The 16394-nt window shown below is 32.4% G+C and overlaps 2 protein-coding genes across 3 annotated transcripts; one reads left to right on the forward strand and one right to left on the reverse strand.

Moving 5' to 3' along the window:
• Nucleotides 1-1549: 1549 nt before the first annotated feature.
• Nucleotides 1550-3882, forward strand: LOC142553404 (large ribosomal subunit protein uL16-like). The gene is given in 5 exon segments (XM_075663623.1): nucleotides 1550-1574; nucleotides 2731-2825; nucleotides 2827-3233; nucleotides 3388-3469; nucleotides 3616-3882. Coding segments are annotated over 5 exon segments (669 nt in total). The 5' UTR covers nucleotides 1550-1564; the 3' UTR covers nucleotides 3691-3882.
• A 1542-nt stretch (nucleotides 3883-5424) lies between these two features.
• On the reverse strand, nucleotides 5425-10525 carry LOC142553406 (KH domain-containing protein At2g38610-like). 2 transcript variants are annotated; one of them, XM_075663627.1, is made up of 7 exons: nucleotides 10283-10525; nucleotides 10081-10169; nucleotides 8881-9047; nucleotides 7069-7185; nucleotides 6858-6974; nucleotides 6522-6665; nucleotides 5425-5922 (listed from the first exon to the last, which is right to left on the reverse strand). In XM_075663627.1, the coding sequence occupies exons 1-7, from the start codon at nucleotides 10369-10371 to the stop codon at nucleotides 5779-5781; spliced, it is 867 nt and encodes a 288-aa protein (XP_075519742.1). In that variant the 5' UTR covers nucleotides 10372-10525; the 3' UTR covers nucleotides 5425-5778. The 2 variants fall into 2 exon arrangements, with proteins under 2 accessions (XP_075519742.1, XP_075519740.1); XM_075663625.1 differs by having other exon boundaries at nucleotides 7069-7188.
• Between the last annotated feature and the right edge of the window lie 5869 nt (nucleotides 10526-16394).

The raw sequence follows: 16394 nt of genomic DNA on the forward strand, positions 1-16394 counted from the left end.
AGATTTATTGGAAATATGAATGCTTTTAGAAAATAATCGAACAATTTAAATGGTTTCAATCTATCTTCATATCTTGAAATCTAAACATGTATATAGTTGAAAATCTCCAACTTTCGGTCCTTTTCACAATAATTTGTATTGTTATCCGACAAAATAGACATGTCGCTTATAGTTGTCGCACCTATAATTAAATGTTCATTTAATATTTCTCGTGCTTTTGCGACCGCAGGCTCTTAATTTTTCAAAAAGCTGACAGACCATGGAAAAAATAAGCAGCACTATGTAATCATCCAAAATATGAAATTTTTGAACGGTTTGACTTGCAATATCTTTTTTGAAATACTCAAGTCTGACCGGTTGCAATACGATTAGAGTTTCAACAATCTGAACATGTGCACTACAAAAATAACTTTGATCCGGTCAGTTTGACGAATGCTATCTTGCAAATAGGTTTCAAATAATATGCGGCTTGACTTTCTTTGCGAAAATGACTTGATCTTCTGATGTTCTGACTGAATAGTTTGATATGATCTAGCGGTCTGAAAACTTGAAACTATAATTAAAGAGCGGCTGAATCCAAAATATTTTGATGTTGCTTTTTGTCAATAACGAAAACTCAAGGTAAAAAAATATTATATCAATTTGGTTCGCTTTTCTATCAAAACGGTTTGATTATTTCAATTTATTCGATATTAACAATTATTTAATTAGCAATTAAAATATATGTTAAAATATAATATATTTTATTTTTGTTAATTTTTCTTTAAAACAGTTAAATATGAAATCTAAATAAATTAAATAATTAACAATTAAATAAAAATTAGCAAAAATATTATTAATTTATTAAATATCATTTCATAAAATATATAATCTAAATAAACATAAAAATAAATTTATTGATCTAATTGAATTTTGGGTTTTTCATATGGTTCTTTTCTACATATATAAACAAAATCGAATCATATAAAATTTCGGCTTTAAAATTTATATCCGAATTGAAAATATGCTTTTCTGTTCGGATAGGTTCCGTTCGAATTTTGGTTTTCTCGATTTGGATTTAAAAATTTTTCCGTTTAAAATAAAATTTGAATACCCCTAAATATATGGCAACAAAGATGCAAAATTGAGTATAAAATGGATTGAGTAAGCATAGTATGAAGTTAAAAAGAGAAAAATGAAATGGTAAATACTTTGAGAAGTTGAAAGGATATTGTCATTGTTCAACGTGGTAAATGAAATCGATCCGTTATTTTATTTTAACACCATAATTTTGGGGAAAAAATAAAAATAAAAATTGTATAGCGATATTTATCTATAAATTTCTCATTTTAAAAAATAATTAAAATACTAAAAAAATATGACCCATTTGAAGCCCATAATAAGAAGCTTCTGGATGGCCCATTTATTGGGCAGGCCCACCAATCCTAATTCATATGACGCAAGCCCATACGTATGACAGAGCCCTAAAATTTTCCCTCATTTGCTATAATATATATATAGCAATAACATCCGGCTTAGGGTTTCCGTTCAACTTTGTCTTCCCTCAACGACCAGGACCCTCGCCATGGGACGAAGTAAGTTTCTTTCAATAGATTTTCGTTCATTAATTTGGTATCGTCCATATGAAATATAGCTGGAGAAATTATTCATTTTATGATGTTTGGTTGATAGTATGATTATTAGCTTCTGATGTCTGGATCTATTGTTATCTTTCTGTTTTTTTTTTTCTATTTGTTAGAACATGGTTTTATTATGGAGATTGTTGTTTTGGTAATATCGGAAAATGGGGGGACTTTAATGGGATCTGATTTTATCATGTCTCTTTTTTAACCTTTGGCTTGTTTCTCTTTTTTATTTAATTATTGTTTGGGATAATAAGGATTTAGATGGTCGGTTCCTTTCTAAGTATCTGGATGTTTTTTCCTTCAATTTAGCATTTTGGGGAGTGTTGTATTGGTTCACCGGAGTAGCCGGGTTTATCTACAGGCTAAGCATGATCGATTGTTTTTTAAGTTCTTTTAATTAAAAACCTGGTTGGATGAGTGTTGGTTATGGTTATGGAAAGAAGAATTTAGACAGGGACTGTGTTATTTATTTGTGGGAGTTCTCTCTTACTTTTGTCATCAGTATGCTATCGAACTCGTGTGTGAAATTAATTATTTTTGGACATGGTAACTGCTTACTTAGCATGAGCAATGTTCTAAATTTCGGCCCAGGCGACCACCTAGGCTGTAGTCTGAGGAAGTAAACTGGGGAGAATGATTGTACCTGGACTCCGACTTCTGAAACTACAACTCATGGGAAGAATGATGCGTGGTTAGGATTCGTGCTCGGTCTCCGGCTGTATTTTTCATTTGCTGTGAGGAGGCTTTCTAATTAAAAGAAGGGAATGAATGGGGATGGCAGTAGCGACTAGGGCATAGAAAAAGAAAGCCTATCAATTTTCTTAGCTACGGGCCATTTAATGGACAAGCCTATTTAAAATAAATGGGCTAATACCCCAATAGCTAAATATTCTAAAACATTTTTGTATCTTGACACATTTCCTATTTTTTATCATGAATAACATATTTCCTATTTTTTATCCTATCTAGGCGGCCTAGGCTCTGGATGTTGGTCTAGCACCCGACGAGTGCTTAGCAAATTTTAGAACCTTGGCCATGAGTGTAACCATGCTTGCTGTTGTTGCAACTCTGAGTTTCTGATGGGTTGAATCTTGCTTGCATGTAGGGCCTGCAAGGTGCTACCGCCAAATCAAGAACAAGCCATATCCAAAATCACGGTACTGCCGTGGTGTACCAGATCCCAAGATCAGGATATATGACTGTGGGCATGAAGAAAAAGGGAGTGGATGAATTCCCATTCTGTGTGCACTTGGTTAGCTGGGAAAAGGAGAATGTGTCAAGTGAGGCACTTGAGGCTGCTCGCATTGCGTGCAACAAGTATATGACCAAGTTTGCAGGAAAAGATGCTTTCCATTTGAGAGTCAGGGTGCATCCATTCCATGTGTTGCGCATCAACAAAATGTTATCGTGTGCTGGAGCTGATAGGCTTCAAACTGGTATGAGGGGTGCTTTTGGCAAGCCTCAGGGTGTATGTGCTCGTGTGGCTATTGGTCAAGTTCTTCTGTCTGTCCGTTGCAAAGACGGTAACAGCCCCCATGCTCAGGAGGCTTTGCGTCGTGCTAAGTTCAAGTTCCCTGGCCGGCAAAAGATTATTGTCAGCAGGAAGTGGTAAGCTAATTTGTTGGTTCATATTGGTCTTATTTGGATTACTGGACCCACTGGATTTTTCCTATTGACGGATCTTCACTGAAGGATGTTATTTTTTAATTGTCATTATAAATGTTTGCAGTTTATACTTTATATTTTCCACCTTGAATTGCAGGGGGTTCACTAAATTCAGCCGCACTGATTATATCAAATGGAAATCGGAGAATAAGATTTTACCTGATGGTGTCAATGCAAAAGTATGGTGATGGCATTGAGATGCTTGCATAATTTCTATATTTACAATTTCTTTTAGTTATTTTATTATAATTTCTTGGTGGTATTGCTGGTTGGTATTTGTACTCATAGCATTTGTGTGATGTATTAGAAATTTCATATTTTGCAGCTTCTGGGATGTCACGGGCCATTGGCAAACCGTAAACCAGGAAGAGCTTTCTTGTCTGAGGATTTAACTGCGTGATGAAGGATGTGTGACATTGCAGCTACATTAAGCAGAAGGTTTTTGAACATTGTTTCTTGTTTGTCGTCCCTTGTGTTCTCTGTAGAACCAAATTATAAATTTGACAGGGTGATGGTTGTTTCCATATTGGATCTTGATCCATTTGTTTTATTTGCACTTTTAGCGTTTTAATGGCAACTTTTGACCTGTTTACTTTGGTTCCGTCTCAAATTTTTTCAATCTAATCATATTTTTGTTACCATAGGTGTTAGCTTTGATGTATTCTTCCGAACTTCAGCACCGTCACATTTTTTAAATTCTGTACCATCACATTGACGATGCAGCAACGTCGCACATGCAATTTAGGCCAACTGACATTATTTATGTTTTTTGAGTGACAAACTTGTATTTTTAAAGGTGACGCGCGTGCATGTGCGAGATAACTTAAGCTTTCTTATTCCGTTGGGTGTGATCGAATTTGGATTTTATTATACAAAATAATTGATTGAGTTATTTCTGATGCATTGGAGGATATTCAAGCGTATTTAAATTCTTAGGATTATATTAATCGTATTGGGCCGCTGATTTTTATTTTTGTACGTTCTTTTTTATATTATAATTGTTGTTTTTATATTATAATAATTGAGAAGTTTATAAAAACGGTTTGAAAAGACATTAAAAGTTTTTATTTTTTTATCCTCCTTTTTAAAAGCACGTATAATAATTCAAACCAACGTCTGAAATCTTCTCCCAAAATTTGAAGTCCTAATCGCATCAATATATTTGAAAATTTCTCAATTTAAAAAGATAGTTTTTCAAATTATAACAAACAAGTAAAAATATAAGAAGGAAATGTCGTTTGTTTACGAAATTGAAAATAAAATACGAACATAAAAGATTATGAAAAATATTAACAATGCATGTGTCAGTACACTAATGATAATAATGTTTTTTTGGTTGTATTAGGATGCGTGGCTAAACCCATATTCTTTTGTTTTTTTTTTTGCAAGCAGATAATCACATAAATATGCAATGAGCCAATGGTTCTCATTTTTCCACCAATGTTGCATCGTTGGAGGAATGTGAGAAATTGATGCTACTGATTTCTTTCAAACACACAAATATCATATCAATATGATATATATATTATATTGTATGTTCTAAATTTTGTGATCGATAAAAAATCTTAAGTTGATAAAAATATTACGATGCATGGTCTTTGAATTAAACAGTCTATTATGTAAATTTTCAACTCCTAATATATTTAAATAGGATGACAACTTGAGCAACGTTTTCAAACGAGTAATCAATAATTATACGTCATTTAATCGTGGTAAAAATGTAAACTGTCGGCTGCAAGCGTCGGTGTCCTATGGAGGAAGACAGACAGACGGACAGACCGAATGATTAATAAGCGCCCACTTATTGTATGTCCTAGTAAACTTGTAATGATATCTTGAGACGTCAAAGAGATCCAAATGGTTAAGTATATTATCCTTGTTATACAAAAAAGCATCTCAAAAACTGAAGCTTGAGACTAGATTCCAACCTTCAAGCTTCTGTCGTATGCCAACTTAATAATGAACTGTGCAGGGAAAGAATATAAAAACATGAAGACTATCGGTCTGCATCACGACCCCCAATCCCTCTCTGTGGAACCATGACCCCGAATCCCTCTGGCGGAACCATGAAACGCGGTATCGATAAGGAAACATGGTGAAAATGAGAACAAGACAAAATGGAGAGTTTTGAAGATGCAATCGAAAATTCAATCTTATAGGCAAAATGCTATATATATGTAGCATCAAATACAGAATTATGCTTGCTAACAAACATCACCACCATCGGTTTGGCAAAAAAACATGGAAAAATACAGATCAACAACAAATAAATCCAATAACCATCCTACTAGTCTACTTTTAACAACAATAAACAGCCACAGAGAAAGGCGTTGTTACTTCTAACCATTGTTTCTATATTCTCATGTGATTCTTGCGTCTGAAGTCTGTTGCCTGGTCGTTGAGCTCCGTTCAATGGCCAAAGGCATGCATCATTGTAAAATGCATTAGGAGATCGCCAGCTTCTGAAGAAAAGTATAGCATGATGTTATTACCAGCCAGTTTTGGGACGCTTCAGTCCACCAGAATTGAAGGGAGATACACTCCCCCTTGGTTGGGGGCTCTCTTCTCTGATGTTGTTCAGCATGGCAAGTTCTCTAAGCTGTTGTCTCTTGTACATATCCTGAGACTCATCCTGTTTTCAATCCAAAGGACGATAGTTCTATCAACCAAAACACTAAATAGCTTTCCTAAATATTCTAAAGATTTTTGAATGTTATACAGAGAAGTTTAAGTTCTAACTTGAAAACAAGGCATGGATGTGACAAAACACATTAATTATTTTTGTCGAGGTTCCCACTAATATACTTCCATAAATTACTAGTGATTAAAAATGTAAAAGAGTATGAGGAAAGTACAAATAGTTTACAGTGATCACTACGCCTTGTGTGCAGTAACATAACATGGAGTTACAACCTTAATTGATATGAGAAACATGAGCCGAGAACTCAAGAAGGAACGTTCTTGTAATACATTCCAAATGAAGAAAAAAAATCATAGAATATATATATTAAGTATTCCTAGTTATTACATGCCATTCAACCAAACGAAGATCTATGTCATGGTATTCAATTTCCTTGAAAGTTCAGATATAGAATTTCCAAGTCCTGAGACATGACCAATTTCGGTGGGCAGCCCCGAGAGACTATGGGTTTCACATATCTAGAAACTTATGATATCGCAGATCATTTAATCCTCAAACAATGATTATAAATGAATGAATATTGGACATACCACAGGTTTGAGCAGCTCTTCAATAATCTCCTTTGCTTGTTTCAACCGTATATCGACAATATTGGCAGGCAATTCTGCCTCAATTAAAATATGTAATGGATCGTTCAAGTGTTCATAGCCCGGCCTCCCCCTGAGACTCTCCTCCTTCAGTTAAAGCATAAATAATGAATTAATGACCATAAAAAATATCACAAACAAACTGATGATGAACGGGACCATACGCGGAAATAAAATTATATGAGATAAAAATGCCATGATTTTTTTTCCTTTACCCCAGACAGATTGACAAAAATACCAAACAGTTTCTACCTGAACATAAACAGTGAAATTATTTACCTTGTCAGGATCCTTTATCGAACCCTTTCCCCTGATAAATACGCGGCAACCAGTAGAAGCTTCTACACGCTTAAGAGAATTGCCTCGAGGACCTAAAAGCCTTCCAACAAAGTTGAACTGTTGTCCAAGGAGAATATTACAATCCTTAGTTCTTAGCAATAAGTTCAAGAAAGCGGAACTTAAGTTTTAGTATGGAATTCTCTTAGCTTACATTTGGATATCTTTCAACTGGTATGTCCAAGCGTAATACCCTCTTCACAGTGAAAGAACTCGGACTTCCAGGTGCCGATTGCCAGTCTATGGTCATACCCTGCGGTCTACTTAATCTCTGCTGCACAAAGAACACAATGACAGTGTATAAGTATCATCTACCATGAAGAGACATACATTTTGATAAATTTGGAAGTTTGATCAATAAAGAATAAAAGTTAAGAAAATTTTATCAAGTACGAGCATGGGTTTAAATTGCTGCGTAGATGAGCTAGTATTCTTCTTCACTAGGTAACTTTGCTTCCTAAAGCACGCACAGGGCGATACAATGAAAGAAAAAATCGGTTAATATGTCAGCTTCTGGCAAATCAGACTCAAGATTCCACTTGAAACAGATCAAGTAAACATCATTTATACTTCATAGAGCTTATACATATTGGGAAACCAAGTTAATATTCAGAAACTTCAATTGTATAATATAAATACAATATAAAGAGGCAGAAAGGAACCGAGAACACTGCTTCATTTTCTTATCACTATCATTTAGTGATTGTTGAATCGCACAAATCGAATCACAAATAAACAGCAAATTGGTGGGTGTCAAATAGTTCTGACATTAAGCTAGACTATTAATTAGCAAACTGCTTTTCGATAGAGGTAATTAACATGCATAAGTCAGCACAATTTGATGCTTCTTGGCCTGACAAGGTGTCAATTTGATTAGTGAACACGGATTCTCCGAAATGATGTCAGATTTATTTTAGATGTAGATTGGTAGAAGATTAAAAATTATAGTACCAACGTCGGTCAATCGACTTATAAAATATGTCAAAAATATGGATGGAAGAGAACAACCAAATAACCTTCATATCTGTATCAACCTAGTATCTATTTACACAGAATATTCAGTCGAGAGACCTATGAAAGTAATCCATGTGCTATGCCACATATCTGTGCCAAAATACTTGACATATCAACATCTATTGGTCCGTCTATGACATAGATTAAGCAAGAAAGAAACCTTAGAGTAACCATCAATGTATGCCAACTTTGTATTGCCAAAATCCCAGCATCATATTTTAGTTTATAAATTAAATTTCCTTCGGTAATTTGTTTACGGAAATATTAAATAGGTGATCGTGGAATGTGTACAAGGCGACTAATAAAACGATAATGTTTAGGATTAAGCAAGAGACTCTAGGAGGTTATACTTTTACAATTGTAAGACTTCTATAATTAAATTCAAGTTTGTCAATTAGTTTGTTTACATAAAAAAATTTATAATAATGTTGAATCTGTGGACGCACAAGCGAGTGCCAAGTATTTGTGAGACAACTGAATAACTTGTCATCAAGATGATAAACTCTAACCATCTATATACCCTACCTCTTTGATAGTATATATTTTGCCAGAAATGGTGATCATTCTGTCAGCATTATGTTACTGATTAAGGTAGAAGCAATAAACAGTTTTAAGTTTTAACTACGCTTGTCTGGCTGTCAGAGTTTTGATCTTTCGAAGTTCAAAGATACATGCACCAACGATAATGATCCAACGGCACACCATCTCTATTGGTGTCTATAATGTGACATAAGCTCCAGAACTAATGTGAATACTTTACATCAACTTCTTCAAATCATATAAAAGTAACACCAAATGAAATAAGGAGCTACCCACATAATTAGTGGGAAGAGCCAAATATTTCGTAACGATGAAAAATAATTTTCCATAAGAGGAAAAATTGCAAGTAATTTTCCGTACGAGGAAAAAAATGCAAGTATTTAATTTCCGTACGAGGAAAATCTTAGCTCACCTCATGTTGAATGCCGCTCCAGCCATTTCCATTCCAACTACCAATACCTTTTCCTCCAATATCCGGCATCAAATCCAAAGAGGTTACCTGACTTGGACTACCGCGCTGTAGATTTTCATAGTCACTAAACCCTTGGTTGGAGAATCTTCCAGAGACTTTTAAAATTTCTGTCATCAAAATGATACTTAAATATAATACATACCATATATGAGAATTAAACTAAAGACTTGTCAACATTTCAGCAATCTTAAACTCGAAGCAAAAATCTCATTGGCAATCAAATAAAGATCCTATCTGAATGAGGAATGAACCCACCAATAAGGACATCGTATATTTAAGCAATGAGGAGTATCAGACAATATTAAGGTCTACACTTTGAGACTTACTTGGCTCTACACAATACAGGAACTTCTTGTACTGAATGTTTGATCTCCATATGTGTCAGACCATCGTGAAACTCGAAATTGAACCCTAACCATCAAATCATAAATCTCAATCACACTCGTTACAAGCTCGTTTTGAGCTCGACTCATTCACACCCGTAAGCTCACCCCAAGGTTCTGAATATCACACCTATCATTCTCAGTGAGGAGAGAGAAAAGAAAAACATGATACCTCGTGAAACATGCCACCTCCATTTTCTACAACTTCAGGCCATCAACTATGTGTCACTCAACCTACCATTCTCACAAAATGATAGAATAGCTCATGCATTGCTCTATCGCGTGAAGGGTGTGCATTCGTAACACGTATCACTTTATTCTGTGAAGTGCATCTTTCGATAAATGCTTTCCTCGAATTTCGATCACACGTAGCAAATGAAAACAAATCACAAATCCCAACACCAAAACGCCAGCTACCACCGCCACCAACCCTTTCCATGCTAGTAACAGTAAGGTGTAAGATTTTAAACAGCTAAGCAAATTAATGAATTGATTTGGCCAGCAATTTAAGATATAAATGTATCTTGAAACATCATTAGAAAAAATTCATCACATAACAAACTTCAGCAGGCGTAGAAGAAATTAATAGCCCGTGATTAGTCACAGTCAATGCCACGATCCAGTTCCAAAAATCGAAAACAGGGGACCCCAGTATGATCATGCATACACATTAAAACACGAGAAATCTTAATAATTAGCCAAAATGAAATTCTTAAAACTAAAAAACCAGATCCAATAGTCGATCAAGAGGCAAAACCTTGATCAAGGAGTCGACTACAGATAGGAACTACTTGCATAAAAGGTCCAAGCTTCTGCCTTTCTGCAAGCAGCTCTGTCAAATATTGGCTGCAGTCAATCGACAACACAAACAAAACAAAGAATTAATAAATTCCCATCAAGAATCAAGATTCGAGAATCTTTGAGCAATTGAGCATAAACAGGGAAGAAAAAAGAAATACTTGTCAACATCAGAATTGGTCCTTAGAAGTGGAGAAGGGATTCTTCTAGCAGGTGAAAAGTTCAAGTTTTGATGGTACAAACTGGACATGACTGTAAACAAAAAATGAACTGGTAGAGGGAGAGGCAAGAAGTGGTGTGTTGTGAATGGAAATGAGTGTAGTTTTGAACAGGAAAAACAAAAACCCTAGGGGGAAATACAGCAAATTGAGTGGCTCTTTTTTCTAGTTTTTGAGAAATTGTGAGTTGGAGGCTTAAATAGGTGTGGGGTACTCGTATTTACACGTCTGGCTGGCTTTTGTTTATTTTTGGAGACTGTAAATACATTATCTGCAACTACTCCAGTCTTTTACTTTTACAGCTGAAGAAGATGTGGCGGCATCATCATCTGTTGGAAGATTCCTTAGGTTTAAGCCATGACTATGATCTACATTTAAACCTTGTACATTACAAAGTTTTATACACACACACACACACACAAAGATGTGCATATTTATGTATTCTTCTTGCATAATACGCCATATCTCTATATAAGTCCACACAAACATGGTATTTACCAAACATTGTGTATAAAAATATACATGACACATGGTGCAGAAACTCATTGTGTGTATTATAATCAACACAAAAACAACATCATATATCTGTCACTTGTATTATGATACCATATGATGGGATGACCAATCACAGAGTCTAAAAGTTGGAAGTATTGGTCTATTTTAAAAATAGCACAACAATATTCAAATATAAATCTTCCATAGAAAAATGAATCATACACGCATTTCACGCATCTTGAGTTCTAGTCTGTATATAAAACAGTATGACATATTTTAATGTAGGTCATACACAAATTAAGAACATGTCGGAAATGTGTAACTTACAACAAATTGAGGTTCCAAAAATATCATAAAAATTCGTTTAAGACGTCATATATGTTAATTTTTATGAGAATGATATCTAACTTTACCCATCTCATGAAAAATATTACTTTTTGCGTCCAAATATTTTTTGTATATATGGATTGGGTTGATTCATCTCACATATCTGTTACACGAGGTGTTTACTATTTGATCATTATATATGTTAATATAAATAATTTTTATCATAATAATAATGAGTAGGTCTCTAATGAGACGGTATCACGAATCTTTATCTGTGAGACATGTCATCCTTATCGATATCCACAATAAAAAGTAATACTATTGGCATAAAAAGTAATATTTTTCATGGATGACCCAAATAAGAGATCCGTCTCACAAAATGCGATCCATGAGACCGTCTCACACAAGTTTTTGTCAATAATAATATATTAAATGAGGTCATATTTTCATTATGGAATTAACGAGGATAAACACAGTTTAGAGGTTTAAAAAATATTCCATGTTTTATACTATCTGAATAACATATGTAATTTTTCTCCCTAGTAATTATTATTTTTAATCTAAGTTTAAATGGTAGATAATTGGAGGGGTTAAATTCAATGTCCCAATTTTCTTGAAGGGGCCCTGTTTTTATTATTATTATTATTATTATTATTATTCAACTATTTACCCTGTTGATTGCATTTACGTGTATTTTACATTTTATTCTTTATGAAACAATTAATACTTGCAAATAATTATTAAAAATGTACAGAAATTCAAGTTTTAATGGAGAAAATTTAATATCGGTACAATAACTTGGCATATTTGACCAAGTTGTAAATGGCTGAAGTTAATTTCAACAAATAACTTTAAATTTATATAGTTTAGCTAGCCCCTATGAAAAAAAAAATTTTAAAAAATTTATCTTCTATGAAATTATTGATTTTTTAAAATCTTATTTTTATATAAATCAGACGTAATAGCCTATGCAGGGATTTTAAAATATAAGGTGAAGAAATATTTACTTTGGAGTTTTATGCATTTTCGATATTTTAAAAGTGCAATAGATATGATTTGCCCAATTTGACATAAATGATACTTCTGAATTCGTAAGTGCAAGTATTTGGTATTTAATAGAAATAAATGAATTGAAAATTCAACCAATAAATAGCAATTTTAATAATTTTACGAAGCTTGAGTACTGAAAATTTAAGTACAAAAATAAAGGAATTCGACGTTGAGTAAGTCTTTTGTGAGATGCTCTCGATCCAACAAATAGCAACTTGATGTGCAAATAGAACAAAGATTTTGATAATTTAAAAAATATATATTAAATTATTCTCCAGTAATATAATTACTCGCAGAAATACTTAAAAGTCCACATACCAATTTTAAAAAAAAAATCCAAAAAATCATTTTGAATGTGGCAATGTTTGATTATTCCACGGAGGACCACGAATATGGAATATCCCACCCCATTTCTTTTAATTTTTTTAAATATCCCACCCCATTTCTTTTAATTTTTTTATTTTTTATTATCCTGCCCGGTTTTCAAAATATTTCCAAGCATGGACCCATTTTAATCACGAATTTTTTTCCTTCAAAAAATTAGTTTAAATATTAGAAACAGAATGTTCAAATCTCGTGAAACTTTAATTCTAGACTCCTAGTATGTAAAATAACACAAAAACTCAAGTGAAATCATCACAGATTAATTTTGTGAGACATATATTATATTTGAGTCGACTATAAAAAATATTACTTTTTATGTCAAAATATTTTTTTTTAAATACGAGCATTATTGATCAACCTCACGAATAAATATAGTCTCACGAGAGATCTACTCGTAAAATAAATTGTAAACTCACACCAACATATACTAATAATTACCAAACAGTTCAATTATAACAAAACTCCGGTCATTTATTTAAATTCGAAATTGAAAATCCATTGACAAGCCAACCTGCTATTTACAACATTTTGTATACACCAACTCTTGAACAAACACAGAGAGGCTGGGTGGCTGCACACATTGTATAAATAAAATCGGATATTTCGGCTTTTATCGCAATTTTTTCGCTTCGAAATTTAAGATACGGTGTCACGTATTCGCAGGAATATACGAAATTTTATTGCACTGTCGAATGTTGAAAATCGACTCGACGGCTTCATGAGAAAAATATGCAGCATAGGATTCCCTGTGCGAGTGAGTTGTGCTTGAAAAGTAGATGGGCAAGGCACGCTGAGGGCAGAGACAAGAATATGTGGATCGCAATAAAAACTCCCAATTATTAAATGTCACATAAATCTTAGCAAACCATATTCCAAAGCTCATAAAATCAAACACTATCAAACCATGTTACATGTACAAAAAGCATCTTTATGTCACAAATATATGCAAATATATGAATATATTTGTTATACATTTGTACCAATTTAAATGTAGAATGCACGCTCTGGTCGCTTCTACATTAACATTTTTCGTGGTATTCTTTGTTATATTAACAATTAATTGTCACACATTCACGAGAACCAGTGATTTTAGATGGATAAAGAAAAGACGAGCTATTTTTTTTCTTCGAACATTGGAACAATCGCAAAATGGTACTCTACTACTCTATATATTTACCAGATCATCTGTATCATAATGGAGTTTGATGTTGTATTTAATTCATATGTACAAATATATGATATTAGCTGTTTAAATTAAATAAAAATGAATTCAATATCCATCTGTCATTCTTACACATAATTACAATTTACAAATACATACTACAAAAAACGAATTCAACATATTAGGTTTTACTTTGTTTTTTTTTTTAATTAAAAAAAATTAGGTTCTTTATTATATTCAAAAACAAAATAATTTATATTTATATTTTTTTAAAGCAGATTGTATTATATGTCCAACCAGTCCAAAGTTTAAAAGGTTTTATATCTTTATGGACAAACGAAAACTAAAAAAAGCTTTTGGGCCCTTTGTGATCCAATCGACAACCCAATATTAATTTTATTGGGCCTGATTGGAGACTTCTGGTGTAACATCCTCCGACACAAATAATAATAATTGACCATGATTCGCGTGCACATATTTCTCGACAATTAAAACAATTAAGGGTTATTTTGTGATTTGTATTTGATTCTTTGGAATTGGTTATGTAGCCACCAATAATTAACATAAATCAAGTCATTCGAAACATATTGTGATCGATGAATTATAGTGAATATGACTCCAAGTTGGTCTAAAATTCGGAACGATGTATATGATTAATTTGTTATTGAGTTGGTTCCCTACCGAATAGTTGCAGAGCTTTCGCAATTACAAAAAAAAAATATATCAAAAAGCTATAGTTAAATTTGTTACAAAATATTGTCAACATTTTATAATAGCAGAATAAGAAAGTTTTGTTGAATTTACTAGTATTATTCAACCTAGTTTTCACAATATTATAGTCACATTTAATAAATATTGCTTTGACATGTATAAGGAAAATAAAGAAACAATCAAATCATATCTTTCAAATATTTTATGTAGAGTTAGTTCGACAACTGATATTTGGATTAATTTGAAATATGAATGTTATCTTGTCATTCCATATCATCGGATGGATGAAATTTGAAATATCAAAAAAATATTTTTAGCTTTAGATCATTTAGGATGTTCATACAACACATAGAATATATCCAAATATCTTTTAAATATTATTAAGATTTATGACATACAAAATAAAATAAATGTCGATTGCATTAGATAATGCGAGTGTTAATACTCTTGCGATTAAATAACTAAAATTTATTAAAATCTATTTTAGATGATAATTTATTTTATATTAGATGTGTATGTCATGTGATCAATTTATATAATCAACTTATATGTTAAATATTTATGTCACGAGGATATATGGAATTAAAGTATTTGTACATGCAGTGTTAATGCTACCCTCCTGTCATAATCTGCATAGTGTACCATTTCAGATTTCGACGCTTTTGTTTTTATTGTTTCATTAATGAATAGTAAATATACTGCCCCATGTTAACAATGAGTAGTTTTTTTGTAAGACGGTCTCACGAATTTTTATATGTGAGAGGGGTCAACCCTACCGATATTCACAATAAAAAATAATATTTCTAGCATAAAAATTAATATTTTTTTATGGATGACCCAAATAAGAGATCTATCTTATAAAATACGATCCGTGAGACCATGTCACGGCAAATTTTTGCAAGTAACAATATATTTATGTATGTACATGTGCTAGTATATATATTTTCTAGCTGGCGTTTTGGATTCCACCTATATCATCTTCAACCTTTCACATTCATCGCTCAAAACAACATTTTAAGAAGCCTACAATTTATCTTCATCCATACCTCATAAATTGCTACACCTAATCGGGAAATTTTGATTAACAATAGGATGTTGTAATGGAGAAGAAAAGTGTACCCTTTTCAATTCAATAAACTTTGAAAAACTTTGAATGGAGAAGAAAAGCAGTTACTAACTTTTACAATTTTATATATTCATCGTCTTACAATTTTTCGATAAAATTCGACTCGATTATTTTTAGATTAAATATTGTAATTACTTATTATTTTGTTTCTAGCATTATTTTAATGATATTTATAAAGAATGAATAAATTATTGAGTTATGTATAGTATTGGAAATTATTTTCTAGTTCTCTTTTTTGAAATTATTTTTATGAGCAGAAAATAAAAATATTTTGAACTCGATACAAAATTATTTTAATTTTTAATTTTTTTTAATTGCGAACTTACAAGTTAATATTATTGGTTTTAAAATAATAATGTAGACTTTCGATAAAATATTTACAAAGAAAAGTATAAGGATACACATGTTTAGAAATGCATTTGAAAAAATAAAAATTGCAAACCAAATTAAAAATTCCTAATTATAATAGAGTATGTCTCTTGTGATACGGTCTCACGAATCTTTATCTGTGAGACGGGTCAATGCTACCGATATTCACAATAAAAAGTAATATTTTAACATAAAAAATAATATTTTTTCATGGATGACCCAAATAAGAGATCTGTCTCAGAAAATACGACCCGTGAGACCGTATCACACAAGTTTTTGACAAGTATTACTTGTAAGATATATCTTTTAAATTACAAAATACCACAACCATCATATTTTGATCATTGTACCAAGGTTAATAAATATATGTTCTAACAACCTCAATTATGATATTTTCCAAAATTCACAACTTAAATTCCATCGACCAATGT

This window comes from Primulina tabacum, chromosome 8 (genome assembly GCF_025594145.1).
Source record: "Primulina tabacum isolate GXHZ01 chromosome 8, ASM2559414v2, whole genome shotgun sequence".
NCBI classification, from domain to species: Eukaryota; Viridiplantae; Streptophyta; class Magnoliopsida; order Lamiales; family Gesneriaceae; genus Primulina; species Primulina tabacum.

Excerpts from the sequence above, each read along its gene's own strand:
- LOC142553406 (XM_075663625.1), bottom strand. The coding sequence starts at position 10,371 with ATGTCCAGTTTGTACCATCAAAACTTGAACTTTTCACCTGCTAGAAGA. Across the intron at positions 9,048-10,080 it reads TAGTCGACTCCTTGATCAAG|AAATTTTAAAAGTCTCTGGA; the intron begins GTTTTGCCTCTT and ends TTTTGATGACAG. Across the intron at positions 6,666-6,857 it reads CGATAAAGGATCCTGACAAG|GAGGAGAGTCTCAGGGGGAG; the intron begins GTAAATAATTTC and ends CTTTAACTGAAG.